Below are 24,224 nucleotides of genomic sequence, written 5' to 3' on the forward strand. Positions count from 1 at the left end.
CACTGAATAAGCATTCAACACTTGCAATTTTTAAAAACAGTGCATGTGTAATAAGAAACAGTTGAATTCATTTCCATTATATTTTATTAAACATATAAATGGAAATGTGTGCAAACTGGAAAGTTACAACTTCGTTGTACGGAACCAAAGGTAACAACAGGTATCTTAAATCACAAGATAAAATGCGCAGTTAGAGTAACAAATGATTCGGTGGCGACAGACGTCCACGCATCACATGTAACTGCGTTCCTACCTGCCTTCAACAGCGAGGCCATGACTTCTGTTTTGGTTTGATGGTAGAGTGTCGGTGAAATAGCGTCGGGATGGGATGGTGTATCTGGGCTCTAATGTATGCAGCAGTGCTCGAAATCCCTGATTTTCCATGACAGAATAAGGATGCAAATCCTTGGCAATAAATGCTGCAATGGCCCTCGTAATTCCCTTCGCCTTTTCCGATGAGGGTGGCAGCTTTCTAATTGCTTCCTCGATTGTTCTCTGGTCGGTAGCGCCACTAGTTGCCGCAGCAACAACAGCCTGCCGTCTCCCTGACTCCTCCGTCAGGTGGTATCGAGTTACATGGCTTCTCATGTTTGCTGTGTTGCCAGAGTATTTTATTTTAGCACGACACAGCTTACATATAACGTGGCTCTTGTCCAGTTTGCTTCCACCGTCAATGTTGTAGAAGGAGCTGTTAAATTAGAAGGAGCTGTTCAGATCTCACGGCGAGGTGGGTGGCAGTCAGCCATGTTTGTTTTCCTCTGTGCGCGTGTCGGCGTGTCTGCTCCAGGTGCGCATCCCAAAGTGTCCCGGAGATGACATGTACCGCGCTTCTTAGTTCCGCATTATTTAGAACCTTCTGTATTACTCTAATTAACAGATTTAAATAATCGAAATTTGTGAATCAATTCAGATCCGTCCACGTCCGAATCGCGATGCATCTAAGATTCGGAAACTTCCCCCATCCCTAATGTCTGTCTGTCTGGGGATAGATTTGATTAATAAGTTCACAACCATACTTGCTGCAGTCCTGAAACTGTACTGGTGTGTAGTAGAGATCAAAATGAAGGCCAAGTTCCAAGATGGGTAGTCCGAGCATTGGCTCCCCATTTTACGTTCCTGGCCAACATTAGCTTTAAATCATGGATCCCTGTATCATGGCTTGAGTGATCCCACCACAAGATGGGCTCTGGAATTTATTTATTTCTGACTTTTTTTTTTTAAAATGTATCTCTACTTAATTCTGTCTTTGCTGCAACATCCAGTTTCTTGGTGGCCCTGTGGTGCCTCCTGATATGTTTGTTAACCTAGGCACTTGATCCCATCTTTGCTGTTTTTCTCCTCAGTCGTCTTGTGTCTTTTTCATGAAACAGAAACATCAGAAAGTTAAAAAAAAAAAAAAAAAAGGAATCTTCCTCAAGTTAGTCCTTAGTTTGTGGTTGACTAATGACTGATTGATTGTTTTGTTGGTTTCTTTTCCCAGAAACAAGAAAAAGAAGATCCCTCTGATGAATGGAGAGGAAGTTGACATGGATTTATCAGCCATGGAGTAAGACATGACTGCTGGCACTATTTGAATATATTAAGTGAATGTTGTGTTTTTCTGGTGCTGCAGCTGCATTACAATTATGTAATACTGGATTCAAAACTGAATTGACTCTTTCAGCTGTCTCTACCTGCTGAGCTGTCACATCCACATGATTCATATCAGCCACACTGTGTTAAGATTAAATGTTGTGTGAAAGTACTAACAGGTCTCAGAAGCAGCTTCCACATCTACCTTGAGGTGCCCACATGAGTTGAAGTACTTTTTTTTTTTTTTTTTTCCCCCCACTCATGTGTTTTTCTCCTGTTACGTCTGCAGTGCTGACTCTCCTCTCCTCTGGATCCGGATCGACCCTGACATGTCCATTCTGAGGAAGGTGGAGTTTGAGCAGGCCGACTTCATGTGGCAGTATCAGCTGCGCTATGAGAGGGATGTAGTTGCACAGGTGGGCTAATGGCAAGAGTGCACTTCTTCACACTTGCTTTTTTCCCCAGCATTTGCAAATCATTAAAGTAACATCCACGTGGACCATGCCACCCTGCAGTTTGTTCAGTTTGTTACCTACTGCTGAGGCAAATCACTCCACTCTTAATGTGTGCTTACCCGGATTCTTTAAGTCTCAGCTCTGACCAATCCCTTTATCTCTCCTTACTCTCTTTTATTAGACAAGAGCAAATGAAAAATGTTAATAGCAGCTCCTCATTTTTAGCTGAATGTAGTTGTCATGGGTTAAAGTCAGAAACGTTTAATTAACATTTCAAGCTGTATTTTCAGGTTGTGGCTGCAGGCTGTGATCATTAATTAGGCTGCTGGCATAAACTGGAGTGTTTCAGTGTTTCTTTTGCAGCTAACAAAAGCTGATTAGACATCTTTGAGTTTAGCCTTCAGTTACTTTCAGATGTTTAAAGGTAAATGTAATTAGATTTGACAAGGGATCTGAAAGGATTTTGATTTGATAAGTAGATTTTGTAGTGGATTTGAACAGGATGAAATGTTCATAAAGCACATTCCCAGCTTGCGGTTTGATGTTCAGCAGATGAGCATGTACTTTATCTCTCTGTTAGGAGGAGGCCATCTCAGCATTGGAGAAGTTCCCGACTCCTGCCTCCAGACTGGCTCTGACGGACATCCTAGAGCAAGAACAGTGTTTCTACAAAGTCCGTATGCAAGCCTGCTTCTGTTTGGCCAAGGTATGTGTCTAAGAGAGTGTGTGTGTGTGTGTGTGTGTGTGTGTGTGTGTGTTTTGTATTTCACACTGGAGCATAATAATTTTGAACAGAAACTTTGACAGTATCTGAGGGATCTGAGGATGCAGGGTCTACCTCAGGGTGTACTCTTCCACAGCTTAATTCATAATAAATTTGAGATGAACTCTGGACTCTGTATCATGCATACAAACTTAATATGAGTAACAGTCACTTCAGGTATCACCAAGTCCAATTTATACATCAGCAAAAAAGTAACTTCCGTATGATGCAAAGATGACAGTTTTGGCATCAGTACATAGTAGAAAGCAGCCAGTGAAAAAATGTTACGGTGGTTATTTCTGTTACTCATTCAGTCTCTCATTCAGACTCAGCCCAGACTAATTTTGAAAAATGTTCAAGGGCTGTTTGGACAGGGATGGACAGAATTTGTGGCAGTGCCTCCTTGCGTCATGCCGGAAAAGGGGTGAAACATGACACCCGTTCACCTGGGTCTCATGTTTCCATCATTGCCATTCAGAGCTGTAGCCAATAAATGTCTGTGACTACTGCAGAGTCATTTGTACAGGAATGAATGCCAATTGTAAACTTTCCCACTAAAGACCAAAGGCAGGTTTAAATGGGTGTTGTTGGGGTTTTTGTGCAAGGGGAGTGGGGCTGTAGATACATTTATAGTGTCAGGAATGTGTGTTACATTGTTGCTTTGTCCATTTTATATATATAGCATAACTGATTGGGTTTAAGATTCCTTACCAATTTGCTACAGAGGGCTGTGTTGAGTTTGTGAGCTTTCTATGTGTCGTGAGACCAACTCAACCAAAGAGCAGTTATTGAGCGGGTACCCACCTGATGGCCTTTTGACTTGCCTCTACTCGTACACTCACACAAAACTTCATATTGAAACCGTGTTCTTTTCTTTGATAAGACAGGTCAAAAGACATAATTCAGGAAAGGTATATCATACCAGAGGTGTTGCTAACTAGTGGCTGTTGGTAAGACTATTGGGACTGAATATGTAGGGATGGTGGTTGGACAGTTGTCACTCAGAGGAAGTTGCTTGTCAAGCCTGTTGGGCCAGCCACTGTAGTTTCTGCCTAAGTAGATACAATGTAGTTTTTAAAAACAACTTTTTGTCATATTTGCTGAAACTGTCACGATATCCACACAGTAGGATATGAGACAGAACAGAATCTTGTTTCATATTTGATCAGCGCTGCCTAGTTTCACAATTTAACTGCAGTTCACGAGCAGTGATTGACATCATTGACAGCTGCGTTCGACTCTCCTTGGCTCTTCAGAAATGCAAAGAGGGAATGGAGGAAAAAGATTTTTTCACATAGTATCTGTCTTACAAACTTCTGTGTGAATATAGTGTCAGTTTGAGCAAATATGGCAAAAGTTATTTTGTAAAAGTCATGAACTGTAGCTTTAAAAGTAAGTTAGATCAGGGCTGAAGTATGTTGTCACCTGTCAGAGGGCCCAGTAGATTTATGACGGCACACATTGATTAAAACATCATTTAACATGAATAGGAATGCTCTGCACATTTTGCTGTGGTTTGCAAAACAGAGTGTAGCTTGGCAAAGATGGAGTGAGAGGGGAAAAGGAGATATAGGGAGTAATGTGGATGGATTAGTAGATGAAAGGAAATAGGGTAAGAGGAGGGAAAGGGTCAGTACATGGATAAAGGTTCTGAAGGTCTAGATGGGTGATGTGTGGAGGGAGAGGAGAAAAACAAAGTTCAGTTTATAGCTTCACAGAGAGACACTAGCAGTCCTCATAGTTTAAGACTATTTTTTTTAGAAACTTGTCATATCTAATCAAGGATGACAGTATCTTACCTGTATTTCCTGCCCTTTTCTCTCAGTTATTATTATGGTGATAAATATCAAAGATCTTTTGCAAACTCTTTAGTTCAAACAATATTGTGAAGAGAGCTACAGTATGAGAACAACAACTTCCTAGCCAGCAAGGCCACCCAGCCGTTTAACTCTCGCTGCTCAGTTGACTGAATAATCCTATTCTGTGGCTACAGGAAATTCTCTATTCTCTGGATTTGGTTTATTCCAACTTTAACCCCACTGGATTTTCTGCCGTTCAGGTTCCACCTGAACCAATATTTTCACAACATGATAAACTGAGTGGAGGCTGAAATGGCAGCACTTCACTTCTTTCATTAAGTTGCTGTGTTTGGCTACAGAACCCCCAACAGACCCCATCATAATGGCCTTTGGTACTACACACACACACACACACACACACACACACACACAGATTGACATACAACTCATATACACACTCTGGCTCCCACTCACAGACTTACATACCCACACCAACCACAAAGTGAAATATGACTGACCTCAGATGGACTTGGCTGCATTGTGATTGGTTGGGATGGCATTTACTTGCTTGTTATTGGTAGAAAATGTTGGAACGAAGAAGGAACAGCCCGGGGCTGAAAATTGTGGAGGTGGGGAGGGGGGCATATAAGCTGTCAAACGCATGCACACGTTAAAAACTCTGACACACAAAAAACACAGATGTGTTCGTGAATGCGTGCACACACACATTCAAAAGCATTCCGGTGTGCATGCCCCCCTTTATTTATCTTACCAAACGACAACATCCTGTGTCAGTGACCCTTAGCCCTATATTACCACATTAACATAAATTCCCCAATATCCTGTTGGAACCTAAAGACCGCTGGAGCCACTGGTCTTCATACCTGTGGAAACCTCATGAGCTACTCGTGTATATTTGCCTTTTACTTTGTAGTTCACTTCTCACCACAGACATTATAACGGACAGAAAGGACATTGTTATAAAAGTTACAACATTCTTGACCTGTCAGTTGTGTGCCATGCAGTATTTCTCCAGTAACTACCACAGCTCTTGAGACTTCAGCTTATACGTCTGTGTACATTTCACATTCCACATGCTTTGCAGAAATCTTTATAATATTTAGTTTTAATCTACTGTCACGACAGCAAATGGAGGACACTAGAGCTGGGTCAGTTTCAAGTTTGCCGGACTAGCTGAACCGACATTAGCAGTTATGACATGTTCTGGCAAATGAAAAAGTAGCCTACATCAGCAACCTGTGCAGCTCATATCATGGCACTAAATACAACTTGAATTGCATACGTAATAAGCAGTTTTGACAACATGAACATACTTTCATGTTTAAGAACTGACTAATGGAGCCACTTGTGTGTGACATGCCATTAGTTGAATACCTCAACATGAAGAAGATCAAATTTAAGTAGAGCAGCACAGGCTGTGTTTGTTTACTAGAACTTCATGTGTTTTTTTTTGGGTGACAAGAGGAGACGTGGCAGAGGTAGTCTCTACTAAAACTAAAACAACGCCAATATGGCAACAATTTGCATTTGATTAAAGAGGTGTCCTAACTGGCTGCTAGCAAAGCAGTGCGCTGTGTAGAGCGCAACTTTTGTCAGACACCCTGTTTGTATATATTTATCATATCTAAACAATACCTCATTTCACTACAAAACCAAAATAAGGCAGCAGCTGGCTGGGGGAAGATTGCCAGGGAGCTAAATTTCTGGTAAATTACCATTGCTAATAACAACCTACTTGCTGCTGGCTATATATATTATATGTCATTTCCAGTAAATATCACAATATGAAACACGTGTTTTCTATTTGGAAAAAGTAACCTCACAAACATAGGAAGATGGAGAGGAGGCTCGCCACTCAGCTTTTAAGTGGTTACGTCTCCAGTCTGATCTCTTGTAAGGAACGTGGTTTTTTACATGGTTACATGATAGAACAGAAGTGCATATTTATGGAATTTAGCGTGGACAGACCTCTCAGATGTTCTGTGATGGTCAGGCGCTTGTTTGCTGTGGGAACATAGTAGCATTATGTTCCAATAAGGAGTCAAGTGGGACACCTGGTAAAGTTGGTATACTGGTCTGGTCTGGTGTTTGGCTTAATGTCAAACTGGTTTGAACATTTTTAAATCGGCTCAACCCTAGAAGACACCTGACAGATGCTGTCCTCCACATGTGGCAACTTGAAAAGAACTGAAGTATTTAACTAAACAGCATTCTTCTCTTCTTGTGTATGCTTGTAAACCTCACAGATAGCCAATGCTATGGTGAGCACATGGCAGGGTCCGCCAGCTATGAAGTCCTTGTTTACTCGGATGTTCTGCTGTAAGAGCTGCCCCAACATCGTCAAGACCAACAACTTCATCAACTTCCAGAGTTACTTCCTGCAAAAGGTACATCAAAGAAACAAAACACCCTGACAGGCACACACAACTTACTCACGACAGACTAAAGAAACAAACTTGAAGTATCATTTGAGGCATGGTCAGTATCTTCTTAGCTTAGCACAGATATATCAGTGTTGGGTTATATGTTGGCTGATAGAAAAACATTTCAGTACAGAAATACTACAAATATGGTTTAAGATTTGTGAACAGTGGTTTGTATTTCTTTATTTGGGGTTTTTGTCCAACAGCCCTGACAAGTTGATTTGAACAACTAAATGTAAGAGTCCTCATACAAACTCATGTGCCTCACTGAAGCACACTGTAAAACTGAGATATGAAATTGTCTTTTTCCATCTTTTTTGTCGCGGTATCAAATCATGATAACTGTTTTATCTTTGTTTTCCATGTCAGACAATGCCTGTTGCCATGGCGTTACTCAGAGATGTCCAGAACCTCTGTCCCAAAGATGTCCTCAACTTCATCCTCGACCTCATCAAGTATAACGACAACAGAAAAAACAAAGTAAAGACTCACATTCACACACACACACACATTTACTCTGATATAGTAACTTTTAAAGGCTTAGACAGTTAGGATCACGGCTGTCCTCAAAAGCTACCAAGTGCATACAGGCTGCTTTATTTTCAGGTTCAGGCAGCATCATAATTATTAGTGATTAAAAAATGTATTTATTGAAAAATCCTAAAACTGCGGTTTGTTAAAAACCCTATGAAAGCAATATGTTTGCATGTTGCCATTTTAGATGCCAACAATAAATCTTCAGCCCCAGGGATGAGCTTTCATAAACGGGGTTTGACATTCTCATCTTTAACCACCTCTTGTCTGGCTTCAGTTTTCAGATAATTACTACCGTGCCGATCTGATCGAAGCACTGACCAACTCTCTGACCCCAGCCATCAGCATCAATAACGAGGTGCGGACAGTGGACAATTTGAATGCTGACGTCCGTCTCATCTTGGAGGAGATCACACGATTCCTCAACATGGAGAAACTGCTGCCGAGCTTCAGAAACACCATCACTGTCAGGTTAGGAGCATAGTGTGTTTACCTGTATACACTTCACAGATCTTCATCCCACTTGTTACAATAATTAAAAATGTTTGTGTATTGCTTCCTATTGCTGTAAAAAAACAGGTCTAGTTTCCACCTAATCAGATCATGTTCTAGATAGGGGTCTTATCTTCAACCACAAGCTGCCACTAATTCTTTTAGGAAATTAGGCTAAAGTGTACCTGTCATGGATTCAGCTGCAATAACTGGACAACAAAATGAAAAGAAAAAACAGGATACCACTGGAGTGGAGCCCGTCGCAGCTGTCATTGGGTGAGAGGTGGGGTACACCCTGGACGGTTCGCTAGACTGTCACAGGGCTGACGCATAAATCCCTGTTACTCTCCCTGCTCAAGGCAGGAATATTGTGCTATTATGCCACCTTGCTGGTCTGTATGTAAGATACAATAGTGGAATGATGGGACAGAGTTGTCTAGGTAGTAATGGCACGGATGTGACATTTTGATGTTATGAAGTTATATGTGCAACCCACAGCTGAAATTTTAAAAAGTGACAAAAACTAAAGAAAATGCTGTTTTTTGTTATTTATGTTTAGATTGTGGACGTGGAAGATAACTTTATGAAAATTTTACAATTCTTAAAAATTAAAAATTTGTCTTTAAAGTTTCTGTGCCCTCTGCCTGTAAACATTACTGAGAAATTCTATAAATCGTTTCATCTCTGGCATATTTTTTGACAGGCACCTGAAGGCAGCATAGCTTTAATTTTAAAGTAGACTCAGTTTTAGTTGACACACAACACACATCTATCTGCCACCGTCAGCTGTTAACGTTTGTTTGAAAGAAAGACGGAGGCACAACATTTGGTTAATGTATTGTTATATAATTATAATGTATTATTTATATATAACTTATCCAGAGGGAAGAGCAAATTGTGCTATCATTTTGACATGGAAAGGCATATTTTAACATTCATTTTCCACACATCTGTACTGTCTTTCATTTGTCATCTCCTCTGTTCCTCTCCTCTTCCCTCTCTCCAGTTGTCTGAGTGCGATCCGTCAGCTTCAGAAGAACGGTCACATTCCCAGTGACGCGTCACTCTTCAAGTCCTACGCTGAGTACGGACACTTTGTTGATGTTCGTGTCGCTGCACTGGAGGCTCTGGTGGACTATACAAGAGGTAGGACATTTATCACAGGAATGCTTGCTGTTATCATCATAAGCATTCTTGTGAAGCTCATTGATCTAGCTCACAGGCTCCTGGAGATCAGCATTACTGGATCTTTTGTATATCAGTCACTGTTGATGTTATGGGTATATTGAAGCCAGTTAAGGCAAATATATACATCTGTCTGTGCAAACACAGAAACACAGTGTTTGTTTTGCCACAGTTCTACAGAGTACACAGTTCTATCTACATCTTCAGGATCTTGAGGATGTTCTTCATAGTGACATGTCCTTGTATTTACGTCTGTTATGTTTGTGTCTCATGTGTGCATATCTGTTTTTGTCCTGCAGTTGAGAGAAGCTCAGTGGAGCTGCAGTGGCTGCTCAACATGGTCCAGAATGACCCAGCTCATTATGTCAGGTCAGCGAACAGCCAGCACGTATTTGCACGTAGCACACATATGCACTCAGTTAACACAAAGCCATGCTGTACATTACACAGTGTCCTTACCTTTCCACAACGTTTAAATGGAAGTTTAAACGTTGAGTAGTTTTTTAGTCTAAAAGTAAGAGAAGAACTCAGAAAACCGTCAACTCTGCCATCAGAAATCTTCAAAAGGTTGAGTATAAAAGGAAGAGAATGTCTCTCTGTTTACACATTTTCACCAGTAGGCAGCAGTGTTTTTGAATTGGTCCCTTGACCATAAAAAATGTTTCACATTTTATCATGTTTAACTTAATACAATAATTACATACCAAAATGTACATTGAAACAGTTTTTGGCTGCTGCTCCTGTCCATCATGGTCGCAAAAAAAACAAACCTTCCTGCAAGCAATTTCAGTGGAAGCAAATAGGTGACAGAAGCCAGAGGTTCAGCTAAAGATGATAATGAGTCTTTATTAGTCTGAGTTTGACAAATCAAGTGTATATCCCCTAAAGTTGGAGTGCAATTCCTGCTCTATGTTCCGACCCCTTTGCTGCAGCTCAGTGAAAGAACCGTCCATAAAAGCACAAAGAGGGATTTTCATACAATACAATACTATCAGAAGATAATGTCTTGATTTGTTTATCTCAAACTGCTGAACTCTCATAGCTTTACCTCAACTTTAAAATGCCTTTTGCATAGAACGGGATTGACATCACTTTAGGAAGGGACGTCTTTATGGCAGGAATAACAACAGAAACCAATAAACCTTTCAGTGTGCATATAGGTATGTCAGTATTGTTGTAAGATAGACTTGAAAAAATGTGACCTCATCCTCTAAAAGTAGTTTTTGGTATCCCAGAACTTAGTGCCAAGAAAGGAGAAGTGAAAAACGCATGGCCTGCTGCCTCTGCCATTACAGTGACATGCAGCCATGTTCTGACACAGGCAAAACTGTGGATTACTGTTGTTTCCCTGTAGTGTGATTGACCATCTGGATTAGTGCTCTTGCTTGTGCAAATTGAATGACCAACCTCACCTGCTGTTGAAAGAAGGCTGTAGGTAATGGAAAATGACTGATTAACTCACAGACACACAGCTAACGTGGATCTCTATCTTCTTGTTTGTTTGTCTGTGTTTCTTGTTTGTTGTCACATCAGACATAAGATCCTGGGTTTGCTCTGTAAGAATCCACCTTTCACCAAGACAACAGACTCACCTCTGTGTAACGAAGCTCTGGTCGACCAGCTCTGGAAACTTATGAACTCAGGTTAGACACGCACGTGCAAACACACACACACACACACACACACACAGTATAGTATACTATATACAGTAGTATACGGCCAGTGTGTCAGTTTCAAATGTGTTATTATTAGAGTTGGGTACTGTTTGGGTTTTTTACAAAGCCATAACTAAAACCACACTTGAAAAACAGCAATGGTGCCTGAACTGATACTAAAAATTAGCACAGAACGACAGTGAGTGACATGAAGGAGTGTCTTTTTTATTGCAAAGGCAAATTTGGAAGTGAAATTGAGCAATATAATAACTCTTAACAGTTTAAAGTATACCTAAATATATAAATATGAGTTTATGTGAAACACTTCACATAACCAGTTTACAACCCCAATCCAAAAAGAGGATGGGACACTGTGTAAAATGTAAAAAACAGAATGCAATGATTTGCAAATCTTCTTTGACCTGTATTCAACTGCATATAGTACAAAGACAAGGCTTTTAATTTTCAAACTGACAAACATTATACACTCTAGATTAGATGACAACACATTCCAAAAAAGTTGAGACAGGGGCAACAAATGACTGGGAAGGTTGTGGAATGTTCAAAAAATCACCTGTTGACATTTTACACAGCGTCCCAACTTTTTTGATTGGGGTTGTACATAATAAATAAAAACATACTCAACACAATTATTTTAAACTAAATAATAGTTACAGCACTAATAACAGAAAAATAAATGTTGAGTTGGGATCAGTGATTGTCTCCTTAATTCAAGAGAGACTCAGCAGCCAGACATTCCTTTACTATCTGTTGAGGAGTGACTGAAATTGTCCCTAAAATGAGAATAGCTGGTCCACCTTAACAATCCACTTTAAGTGAGTCTGGGCAGGTTCCAAAGGCAGGCTAACTCTGGGACTAACCCGCTCCCCTTTAATCAGCAGGTGGAAAGCAGGATGTGGAAACTTGGCCTGGGGTCTTGAGGAGTTGTTGCATTTGTTCACTGACAAATAGCCGAAACTGTATTCACACACTGCACTGCTTCGTTTAAGCGCATACTCTGTGCTTCGCTCGCTGCAGCCTTGCTGTCACTGTCACAAAAATGCTCACACAAAATGGCACCGAAATGAGGCACCAAAATCTGCACTGTGATGCGGTCTGGTAGGTACTGATCGTATAAGAAGTGCCACGTTAACCCTGTCATACCAACATTTTTTACAAAGTTCACATAAAACCACCTGAGCAAGAAAGCTTTCACCCTGTCAAGGTGTCATGACATTGCACAGACCTGAATATGTTTGTAGGGTAGCCTTAAAAGAAACTATTGCATCGCACTGTAAGTCATTTTTTTGCTGTCTGTCAAAGCCAGCAGTGCCGATTCACCATGACGCCGAAAAAACTCTAAGCATAATATCTTTCACAACGGGAGCCCATCTCATTTTACCAGTTCACTTCTGATGACACTGCAGCTTCAGACATCTGTGGAGATTATTTCACAACCAACTGGTGCTGTCTGAATGTTTTCAAAAACCAAAGTGGCTTCAGAGAACATTCATACCCCTTCCAGATTTTGTTGTGTCATGGACTTCATTTAAAGCACATTTTGTAAGAACGATTAAAGCATTTAAAGGTCTCTGCAGCACAGTTGGCTCTGTCACTGTGACATAGAAATTCAGAACCACCAGGGCTCCTCCTTGAGCTAACTAAAGCAAAACTCAGTAACCAGGCAGGAACCAAGACCAAGAATCCAGCAGAGTTCTTGTTTTCCAGATGAACTAGTTCACCACCCGTCTGGTTTACTAAACATGCTATTGGCAGTGATCAGGGACCTTATCTTTTCATGCCTGCTTATTCGGTTTATATGATTTCTGTTCTCTGTGTTAAATAGTAGACAGAGAGGAGCACTTACATTGCTACAGCATCCATTCCCACCAGAGCCCCTTACAGTAAAGATAGAAACGAGCACCATACCCTGTTCCCTTAGATCCATCAGTTGACGTATTTTGTCATCTGACTTGAGTTTTCATCCCACTGATGGAAAGATAACAGATGGCTTTCTGTCTTTCAGATGGACAAAGGCAGAGATAAATTAGTTTTCCTTTCCACATGTGTTTGACTGGACAGACTTCTGTCAGACCTTAAACAGTCAGCTGTTGCACAACTCACTGACACAGTTTGAATGTTCTCTGTAATCATCTATAATAGATCCCGAGGGGTTCTGAATTAACTTTAAATGACTCACAGTGGAAGAGTTGGTATTGTGTTTTCAAATGGGTAATGCAACACGTGTGTTTCTCAATCAGCTGGTTTCCAGACCTTTGCTTTTCTCTGTTCTAGTAGAGGAAAAAGGACAAACCTTGGAGCTTTGCTACAGTTCATCATGTAGTAGAGGATAAAGTAGAATGCCTCTCTGCCCTTTTTCTTTTTACCTGTGTACTTCTTTTCTTAGTGAACCTTTCAGCTAGATCGGTGAGCTTCACAAAAATGCTAATAACATTAATAACAGCTTGCATACTTGGAATAAATTTCCAACCTCTGGTATCGTCCACTGGAGCCTCGGGCTTTGCATCGTTACTTGATAACTTTAAAGGTCCATAATGAAGTAATGAAGTACCAAGCAGTATCGAAACATCTCCAGTCAAATGTTACCTGCAATAGATCCTTTTTGGTCCAGGGGTTTGATCCAAGACCGCCCTGATTCCCTGCCAGATTAGCAAACTTTCTGTTGCTGTCATATCCAGAGTTGCTCGCCTCTCTGCAAAGGGTCAGGTCAACGTCTGCCCAGTTAGAAAGAGCTAACACATTCAACACTGATCCGTTAAACAGTCCCAACACACTGGCACTGACACTGAAATGCCTCAACACTGTTGTTAAACCCATTCAAAACAGTTAGGTAATGTTAGCTTTGTGGTGCTAACAGTTAGCTCTGTCACTATGTGTGTGTGGGTGGACTTTGTCTCCAGTGCACAGCTCACACTCCCGCTGCAGCAGCTACAACCCATACAGTCTCTACCAAAACGTTCAAAACATAGACTTTAAAAAAATGGATGTAGCTACTGTGATGTCACCCACTGGTTGGTGGACTGTTGTTTTGAAGCCTCAAGTTCAGCATTTCAGCCGGTGCCATCTTGTTTTTTGGTTTTTTTTGGACCCAGAATTGACCAGGTTTGGGCGAAAGGCCGGTGCTGTGGAGGAGCAAGGGGTGGATCTGGCTGACAAGCCAAGGGCACTATCTGCAGACAGCCTGTCACTCAAAGTGGCCCACCCTTAATTATGTATAACTCAATGCCAAATGTAAATGGGTGAATTATAAAAAAAAAGTTTGCCCCTCTAACAGCTTAACAGCTGTCAAGACAGGGAAAATACCTGTGGCATAGTGGTTTTTATTTATCATTATTTTATAAACCATTAAAAAAATGGAGAGAAGCAGCAAGTCTGAGCACTTAAGAGGCTGGAACCAAAGTTAAAGGGATAGTTTGGATCTTTTGAAGTGAGGTTGTATGAGGTAATTATCCGTAATCAGTGTATTACCTTCAGTACATGGTGGTCGGCACAATCCTGGTTTGGAAGATTAGGCAGCTGTGTCGACAAAAGTTAAGCAGTGCACTTCTGGGGACAGATGCTAGCAGCAAAACAAATTTAAGCCACCTAAAAAACCAAAACAAATCAATATCAGTCTAAATTGAAACTATAGTTAGGATATTTTCCCTGCTTTACCTTTCCGCAGATATCTATTTCCTTTAGCACTGCATTTTCTCAATCATAGAACGTCCATATGCCTTCGCATAAGTGCAAGGGTGAGGCACAGTGTTACGCCACAGTTCAGCTGTTCGGCTCAGACGTTCAGCAGTTTATGAAAGAGACAATAAACACCAGAAGTAAAAAGAAAAAAAGTGATTATGACAGCAACGACCCAATGTTGTTCACCATGGAGACAAAAGAATACATTTATAAAGCAGGGTATACAGAAGAAGAACTTTTGCAGAGGGAGACTGAATAGGCTGGAAGACAGAGATGTGTAGGAATAGGGAGGTTCTTCAGTTGAGAAGATGTAGGGCCAGAGGAAAGGGCTGTCTGATAGCAACATAGAGCAGTTAAAATATTCTCAAAATAGGGTCCTTATAGGTTCCTTCATCATTATCTGGTTGTTTTTTTCCGTTCATTTACTGAAAAAGTTTAATGTCTACTTTTCGGTGTGGTGCCTCACCATATACGCACATGGCTCTGTCTTCTATTGTGTCCTCAGGTTTCATTATTTCTCTCTTTTCCAGGGGGTCCTATGTGCCTTTCAGCTAGCTAGCCAGGCCGTAACGGTTCAGTGTGCCAATCTAAATACACACCGTCTCAAAACCCAAATACAAGTATATGCTCACAATTCCATATTCCCGAAGACCATCGGGCTCTTATTGCACCGTGTTATTTCATTTTATTGACTTACAAGCTTGAAGGATGAACAAAAATATTGATGATCATTATTTCCAGTGAACTTTTGTTTGTGGGTCAGTCAGTGTGGGTGGCTGTTGGACAACCGCATTGTGCTGCCAGTTTAAATACAAAGTGACCAGACTGTGGTAACCTTAAATACTATGTTATGAAAATGTGTTGGTTGTTTTATTCCCCCCCCCCCATAACCCAAAGCCCCCCCACGTGTTAAACACACACACTCACACAGGATGATGTTTCACTGGCTGAAGGTCAGTGCCGTAAGAACACAAACTCAGAGTACTTTCTGTTGCCGTTAGAGTCATTTATTTCAACCTTCTTCTAAAGCCGCAGTCCACCTCCAGTGTTAGGCGCCTGGCCTTTGGATTGTCAGCTTCAGCAATATTTAGTGTTTCATTCATTCCAAGTCTCAACACACTGCTTCTCAAATGACTCATATAATGATGTATTTAGCTTTTATATCGTTGAGAGCTAATTATCTTGTTTTCGGTTCACATTGTCTCTGTGAGAATGTCAGATAAAATGTGTGGTTAAGGATCATGCAGCTCAGGGTAAATTGCCGGGGTTTGAAAAAGTAGTTTGGACCACGACCATGCCTGAAGGCCAACAGTATTGATAGCTTTCCCGAACGGCCACACTCGAAGGTGGGGTGAAAAGCTTGCTGTTATAATGAAAAGCAAGATATGCTAATCATTCAAGTCAGGATACTGGTGCTAACTTTTTGGCAATCTTTGACGGTGCTCTTGGTGTTGTGTTTTTACACATAGAATGCCTGTCATACACTAGAAGACTAAAAACACTAAGTCTGACACCCTCTCACATCTGAAGACAATGTGAGTTTTAGTCACACTATAAGATATTGCAACGATCACAAAAGTCGCTATTTGCAAGATTATAACTAGATTTATTTTTAAATTATTTCCCATCCTGCTCCTGGTGGAAAATATGATGCCAACGTCCCTTTAAGAAATCTGACATATTAACACTTTATTTTGTGTCTGCAAAAACACATAACTCTGAAAAACACAAGACTAAAAGTGAGATAAGTCGACAGTATTTTTGTCAATTCTGCATCAATAAAGATAAACTTTGTCGGCTTAACTTGCTACCAGGCTCCGTTAGTTAGCTGCAATGTTTTATCAGGAGGGGAGCATGGAAATTGGGAGGCAAACTGTTTCAAATAACATTTCTCACTGAAATAAGTGCCGGTTGGTGGATCAAATAAGCAGTGGATTAAACACTGACTCTTGCTGACTCCACAACTTCTCCAGTTTCTACTAATTTTCCACAGTGCAAGAGAAATGAGACATGTTCTTGTGCATCTCAAGAGTTCCCTCCATGTTAACTGTCGACCCACTTTGGTGCTGGAGAGAATGCAGCTATTGGTTGTTGACAATGTTCATGTCATTAAATTTCAGTATTTGCATGAGCAGAGACTAAAAACTTTCAATAATATTAAACATGTTTGATTTTGTCAGAATGTGAAGATGAGGAAAAAGTTTGACCAAAGACAGCTCAGACTGAGTTTTATGACCACATTACACCAAACGACTGATGTCACAAGAGCACGCACCAACCAAGCTAAAAGTAATGTTTTCAGTTCCCACATTGGAAATTTGTCTGTGACAGTGAAATACCTTTAATAGTGGTTTGGTGTAAGCCTGTCATTGGATGACAGATAGCCTTTACCAATTGTTTCTACCTCATTTGACCTAACCAGCTTTGCCTTTTGTTTTCTCTCCCGCTGCCCTCACGTCACCTCCTTTTCACCTTGCCCTTTCCTTTCTCAGGTACCTCTCATGACTGGCGGCTGCGCTGTGATGCTGTGAACCTCTACTACACGTTGTTTGGTTTGACTCGACCATCCTGCCTACCCCTGCCAGAACTGGGCCTCGTGCTAAACCTGAAGGAGAAGAAAGCTGTCCTGAACCCCACCATCAAGCCTGAGCTGGGCGTTGGTGCTGTTATGGACACAGCTGCCAGTATAGGCATCCACGGTGTCGGCATGAGCTACGCAGCTGTAAGTGTTGTGTCAGGACAGTTAGTTTAGTGTAAACACAAAATGCACTTTATGATCTACTGACTGAACTAAATTTAAAGTGATGTCTTGACAGATCCCATGAGTGTATTTCAGACACTGACCATAACTTGTGTAGTTTCAGCCAGCAAACACGTTAGTTAAAGACATACTACATCATTGGTTTCTTTGCTAATGGTGATGTAATGGGTGAGCTCCTCGGTGGTCTTTATTTCCCTCTGTTCTGAATGTCTCTGATTTACGAGTGCAACATAAACATTTTCAGATGGCACACAGATAGTAGCCACTTTGTAAAAACTTTGTTATCTTAGGTTGGATCTGTATAATTATGGCTACTATAGTGCTGCCAACAGTATTTGGCCATACCTCATTCCCATTGCATCACCTTTGCACCCAGAATCACTTTTAAAGGAAAACTTTGTTTTTTGTTTTTTTCAGCTTGACCCTATTTTCCCAAGTTTCTTTGTGTCTACCTGATTAACAGAGACAGCAATTGTTGAAACTGGTCCAGTATTGAGAGAGTGCTGCAGCTGCAGTGGCCAAACAGACTGCAATGTAATCACTATGGGCAATTGTGCAATGTCAAATTACATCCACTAAAGTGCTTGTTTTTGCCACTGACCGGCTCAGATTGTTATTATAAGTGTCTGACAACATTATGGAAAGAACCCTTCAGAAAAATGTAACATTTTCTTTACCTTTCACTGATCTGTTCTGTTAGTGTGTGTAACCAAGTCTCACTCAAGGAAAAGTCTCGTTCAGAGATCTAGTAGACTTTTCCACATTGTTGGAATCAACAAAAGATTTAGCCATGACATCGATATTCTTTTAGGCAACACTAAGCTAAGCTTTCTGTATTTCAACACAACAGACTCTTCCCAGCCCTGTGCGAACTTGACATTCGAGGCCCTGTTCATTAACATGCAAGCACAGAAATCACGCACAGTCGCATAGCTACTACTACTGCTCTGGCCTCCGATGTCTATGCTGCTCGTATCACCGCTGTGTCAGTCCAAGAAAGACATTCTCCGTCCCAGAGAGGAGGGAAGGAGGGGACAGAACACTGATCAAGGAGAGTTGGAGGGTAGAGGGGAGGAAAGGGGAACAAATGTTGGTCAAGTGCAGTTCCTGTGGTCCCTGGTCATTGACATTTGTGTATTTCATTATTACACTGTTTGCTCAGAGAGCTGTGTTTTTGGGAGAGTTTAGGGTGTGTATGGTGGTATGCAACAGTCATTTGTAAAACTGGTGGTGCCTAGAATGTCAATATGTTACATTACAGACAGGAGGAGGCAGTGGGAGCACTTAAGCCTATAAATAAATCATTCTACTTCATAGCAGAGTTTTGCTGTTGAACAAAAGCATGGGGTCAACAATGGTCATAAAAAACCTTTTGTCCACCAGTGATCAGCCTAAGTTAGTTCTAAGAGGCTGAGGCAGAGGCCATAATATAAATGTTTAAACTTTTATTAAAAAACAAGACAAACAAGGAAGCCACACAACTACATGTTAAAGTTTGTTTGTGTCTTCCAGGTGGATGAAGAGCCAGATCCTATTTCACTGGGGGTGTGCGGGGTGGGCCAGCCCCCTCAGGGCCTGAAGAGGAAGGCTGAGACCCCTCTGGGCTCCCCTCCAGAGCCAGGACAGGTACTGCAGCAGCAGGACGATGATGGAAGAGGAGGGCGCTTCAAGATCAGGGTAACTCATCTCTGCTCCTGCGCTTTGCATGGGACTGCCCACATACATGGGACCGTCTTTCGTACTCTGTTTGTCTCTTGTTTCATTCAGGCTATGTGCTTCTGTCTTACTTACATCTGGGATATTCTGTCACAATATTATCTCTTTAAAGACTCTGAAATATTGATGATCTGTTATTGGTGTTAATCTGCAGTTCAACACAATGGAAGACGAAGATATTGATATGGAGACGGTTCATGATAGTCAGGCCTTCATTCACCATCATCTCAACCTGTTAGAAAGACCCTCTACTCCAGGTGAGTATATATACACACACACACACACACACACACACACACACACACACACACACACACACATTTCTTACATCATTCTGAAAAATAAATAAAAATACACATGACCTGGTAACACACACCCACACCTGTCCTCTTTCTCTCCGTAGGTAAAGAGCCACCGTCAGTCGAACAGTCCATGCTCTCCATGCCTGCCACACCCATGCCGTCCTTCTCCAAAGAGACCACCTGCTCGTCCTCCAAACACAGCGGCGAACATGGCCACCACCATCACCACCACCACCATGAGCACAAGAAAAAGAAGAAGAAGCACAAGCACAAACACAAGCATAAGCACAAACATGAAAGCAAGGACAAGGAGAAGGACAGAGAGAGGGACAACTCCCACGCCTACAGCAACAGCCCGGCCAGTGGCAGGTCCCTGCGCTCACCCTCTCTGTCTGACTGAACATCTAGAGGAGAGTTTGCTTTTGGTACAGTCAGGGTAACATCCACCTAGCAGCAGGCTTGCAACCCTGTGAGCATGGAGACACAAAGTGGCAAAACATATTTAGTTCCAAACATTCATTGCACAGTAGTATTATCATACTGGGAGACTGTAATTGTAATCCTCAGATAACGGCAGCAGTCGATTCCTCAGCAGAAACAGCAGACCGTGTTGGCTTCTGAGAAGAAACAGAATTTTGAACTGAGGCTGCAGTGTCATTAAAGGAAACCCTCCTGAGGCGTCCTTGTATCCTCACACACCGCACACACAGCCTGCAGGAGTTTGTGGACTTTTGACACCGCTTCCAATCTGTCTGAGGCATGCAACCACATACACCTCTCTCCACAAGCAGGCACATACAGTCCCAGCCAACCTCAGACAGCCCCCCCATAGACACCACTCTGGTGCGCCTCATCCCCACAGCTCAATTCCAGCATTCAATGAGTGGCTTCTGAGGGGGTGTATGATTGATTGTGGTGTGGATCAAACCATTCTGTGTGGACTGGGCCTCCAGTGTCTTTAACATCCTGCAAATGACATTTCCCTGTTTGCTCACAGATGGAAATTAAACAGAGGAATTTCCTGTGCAGTTTATACTGTACAATTGAAACTCAAGTAATACTAGTGTTTTAAAAAAATATATATATAATTTTTTGTTTCCCCTCTGTCATCATTGACAATAAAAGATACATTTTGTGTTCATGAATGTTTTAACTAGATTGAATCCAGCTCCACAGAGGCAATTATGGCTGGGTTTTCTCTGGCACTGTATCCCTTTGTTTGATTAGGTGGTTTTAAACAATGAAAAGAGCATGCAGAATTCAACATGCCCCATTTAGATAACCAGAGGGGTCAAGTGTTAAAAAACGGTTTTCCTATTCAATCCGCCTCCCAAGTCCATCTTGCCTTTCCTAAGTAAAACAATAAAAGACACAATCAGAACATTCATGTTAAGGCTCTTGACTCTGCTTAAATAGTCCCTGTCAGCATTTATTCCCATTAGTACTTGTTATTATCCTGTGATCTCCAGTGTGATGTGAGATTGCCCCTGATGGTTGTGGATTCCCTTCTTGGGATTACAAACTGTTGATCAGGTGTTTTAAATACAAGGTTGATTCTTTGTTAAACACAATAATGTGCTCAAAGCTGTAACACAATATTGATTTCACAAATGTACCGACCAACATGTAGAGGAAAGAGAAATAACAGTTTGAGTAGCTTTTACAAGCGCTATGGAAAATTAAAGATGCTTCACTTAGGAACATGAGCCTAATGTTTTCTACATTGTAATTTTTGTTAACTGTTGATTTAATGCTTTTTTAAATAAACTGAATACAATTAGCAGTTTCTTAAAATGTTTGTGCTAAAAGCAAAACGTATTGATGCCTTTGTGAAAAATTGGCTGCAGCAACTTGTGAGCTACATGGAAGACTAATAATTTTTGTGTGTCCATGGTTAGATTGTGTTTGTCACTTGTCTCTTATCTCATTTAATCTTAGATAAAAAAGGAACCCCAGCACCAGTATTCCTCTTGAAGAAATCCCTCTATCAATAAAAGAAAGGGTAAGGACTGAGGACATAATGTCTCACTGACAGCAGAGACTCTGTTTTAAGCTGTTTGTTTGTTCTACCTTTATAAATTTACTTCATTAGTATTCTTTCATATTATTTTATAAGGGTAATTTTAGCATTGATTCAAACAAATATGCTCCTCACAGATACAGTAGGCTACATCAGGCACTTGCCAAAGGACACTGGGTGTCTGATGGTTATTAAAGTGCTGGTATAAAGGCATTTAATTCATTTTACTGGCGGGTAGCTGAAGTGTGGGAGTACGCAAGTCGGAAACCAAAGACAGTGAATGGCATATATGATGGCTACATTACATGTGTAAAGATGCTGCTTTGTGCGTATTTGTCTTGCGCAAGCGCCTTCTTATCCAGAGTTCACCCGCTTTGATTTTAATGAGACGTTGCATCGCAGTTATCACTGTGGAAACTGTGGCAGATCTGAGGAGCTGGTAAATCTCTGCTCCTGGCCCGAGCTGCGAACTGCATTCCCCCCACTCATCTTTCCCTCTTTGCTCTCCCCGTATCATCTGAATCGTGGCTGAGCAGAGCCCTCCTCCAACCCAACACCAATAAGAGTCCTGTCCGCTCTTTTCAGTCACCTCCCCCCTCCCTGCCTCCTCCCTCCTGCTCTCTTCAACGGTCCTCCTCTCCGGTGGTCCTTCGGTTTCGGAGTCAGCATCACTCACTCTCCGACCTACAGCACAGGACTCTACGCTCAGCCCGACAGAGGAACATGTTGCTTCACAAACTGGTACGGTAAGACTCCATGTCTACAAGTTTTAGCTTTAGTTCACTCCAGCGTACTGACATCACTGTGCGTAAATCCGTGCGTAATTACGCGTTCATTTGACCGTACATGTTTGGTAGTTTGCGTTGTTCATTGTGGCTGAAAGGGCATATTCCTGTTTTTTTCCCTAGCTTTTGTAAGAATACTCTTCTTTCCGCTTTCATTTCCGCTGCTAAGCATTTGCACAACAACTGTAGATCCGCCAATCCATCAAAGGCGATTGTTATGCGGATGCGGGTGGTCCGTATTCACTTTGAACTAAACTCCACACCATCTTGTTAGGTCATCGACAAAATACTTTAGTATGACCTGTGTTCGACCAGTTACAATAAAGGAAGAGAATGTGAAGCTGTGATTTGGTCTGTCCACATTTTTTGGCTTTAATGCTTCACAAAAAAATTGAAAATATAAAGTTGAGAATTCATTATAGAGCAGCCAGTGCTCCACAAAAGGCTCAGCCTCCAGGACTGTTTATTTTTTTAATATAGCAAATAAGGAGAGAAATACAACACATTTTGAAGCATTTAGCAATAATCACAGCAAATGTAAAGCCAAGCAAAACACACAAAAAGTGTGTGTCATTTGCAGGGAAGAACTGACTTCTACTTTTTAAGAAGTATATAGTCTGATGAGAGGCTGTTGTGTCTGTCATTTCTGTTTTGTTGTTGACTCTCTAATGGAAAATAGACCTCATGAGCTTTGATTAGTTCATGCAGCAGTTATATAAATGGCTAATGTCAGATGTGTTGTCGTTGTCTCAGCTTGTTTGGATCCTGTCAGTCGTGTGTGGCACTGATGTGTGCTCAGGATTTGTCTACGACCGGCCCAGACGCTCAGGAGAGGACGGGACGTCAGCCAGGACAGAGTGTGAGTACGCTGGCCTTGTTACAGGAAACATAGAGAACATCTTTGAACTGCTTGACCCTAAGCTGGCAAGCACTCACACAACTGAGGTGGCCTTGAAAAAAAAAGGACTGAATCTCTCCCACCCTTAGGGTGGCTGTTTTTGACCGATGGCTTCCATGTGGATAACAGGCAGGAGAAAAAAATCCTACAAAAATCAGTAAGTGAGTAGAGCGCCTGGACTGTCTGTCAGATTATGGAAAGATTTCACAGAGTCAAGTGGGAACATGGGAATCTGTCCTTTTTCTTTGGTGTGATATCATTTGAGCAGAAAGAGTATTTCCTTTTATACAGGAATGCCTTATGTGATATACCTCAGTGGCTCAAGACCCATCAATACAATGAAATGTGTACTTGTGACTCCTGATCACAGGGTGCTTCTGTCTGAGCTGTGGGGAGTTGAACTAAACAGTGATTTCCTCTGAAAGGCTGTAACCATTGTAATCATTTCTAGAGCTCTGAAACTGCACATGATAAAAAGCAATGTCAACAATAGTGTAAAAAGCCCATTCCAGTTTCCTAAAGTCCAAGATGACAGCTTCAGATTACTTATTTTGTTCAACTAACGTGTCCAAAACGCAAAGATATTTGGTTTAATACCATGTAAGACTTTTGTAATTGAATATCTTTGGGTTTGGTACTGTTTGGGATAAGATAGGACATTGGCCTCAAAGAAACTGTAATAGACAAACTTTCACAATTTTCTGCCATTTTATGTGCTAACAGATTAATCTGAAAACAAACTATGATAAATCAGTGATGAAAATAATTGTTAATTGCAGCCCTGCATCTCCACACTACAAGCACTGTGTGTCTAATCAGCAAGTACAATGCAACTGTGCATTAAGCTCATGTGAAAGCCTCTCAGAACTGTGTTCAGCAAACCAGAGAAAAAGTCACACACTTTAATTCCGTTGCCAAAGTGGCTCGGCACAGGCGCAGCAAAGTGTATTTTGGATCTGCATTAATGTATCTTGGCCAAGTGTGGGTAGGACATGCCTAAAGCTACGCTCCAAGTCCAAGACACACGCAGAAAACAACTTCTGAGTTTTTTTTAGAGCAGAGTAAATCTTGAACCCTATGTGAGCTTCAAGTGCAGTCAGTCACCCTAGTTAGCCGGAGTGACACACGTCCACCCCCGGCTGTC

General features: G+C 41.4%; 2 protein-coding genes across 3 annotated transcripts in view; both read left to right on the plus strand.

Annotated features, from left to right (window-relative positions):
• Positions 1–21,157, plus strand: part of taf2 (TAF2 RNA polymerase II, TATA box binding protein (TBP)-associated factor) — a 35,623-nt gene extending 14,466 nt beyond the window's left edge. Inside the window, exons 15-27 of the mRNA XM_033641340.2 lie at positions 1,481–1,546; positions 1,862–1,988; positions 2,608–2,733; positions 6,857–6,997; positions 7,403–7,513; positions 7,845–8,038; positions 9,066–9,205; positions 9,544–9,613; positions 10,778–10,887; positions 17,091–17,320; positions 18,872–19,036; positions 19,230–19,332; positions 19,479–21,157. Of these exons, the coding sequence (XP_033497231.1) occupies positions 1,481–1,546; positions 1,862–1,988; positions 2,608–2,733; positions 6,857–6,997; positions 7,403–7,513; positions 7,845–8,038; positions 9,066–9,205; positions 9,544–9,613; positions 10,778–10,887; positions 17,091–17,320; positions 18,872–19,036; positions 19,230–19,332; positions 19,479–19,777 (1,882 nt within the window). The 3' untranslated portion in view covers positions 19,778–21,157. The remainder of the gene's footprint in view (positions 1–1,480; positions 1,547–1,861; positions 1,989–2,607; positions 2,734–6,856; positions 6,998–7,402; positions 7,514–7,844; positions 8,039–9,065; positions 9,206–9,543; positions 9,614–10,777; positions 10,888–17,090; positions 17,321–18,871; positions 19,037–19,229; positions 19,333–19,478) is intronic.
• An 890-nt stretch (positions 21,158–22,047) lies between these two features.
• Positions 22,048–24,224, plus strand: part of enpp2 (ectonucleotide pyrophosphatase/phosphodiesterase 2) — a 42,055-nt gene continuing 39,878 nt past the window's right edge. For both annotated transcript variants that reach the window (XM_033639960.2, XM_033639962.2), the window contains exons 1-2: positions 22,048–22,138; positions 22,936–23,041. In XM_033639960.2, coding sequence (XP_033495851.2) covers positions 22,121–22,138; positions 22,936–23,041 — 124 coding nt within the window. In that variant the 5' untranslated portion in view covers positions 22,048–22,120. The remainder of the gene's footprint in view (positions 22,139–22,935; positions 23,042–24,224) is intronic.

This window comes from Epinephelus lanceolatus, chromosome 10, assembly GCF_041903045.1.
Source record: "Epinephelus lanceolatus isolate andai-2023 chromosome 10, ASM4190304v1, whole genome shotgun sequence".
NCBI classification, from domain to species: domain Eukaryota; kingdom Metazoa; phylum Chordata; class Actinopteri; order Perciformes; family Serranidae; genus Epinephelus; species Epinephelus lanceolatus.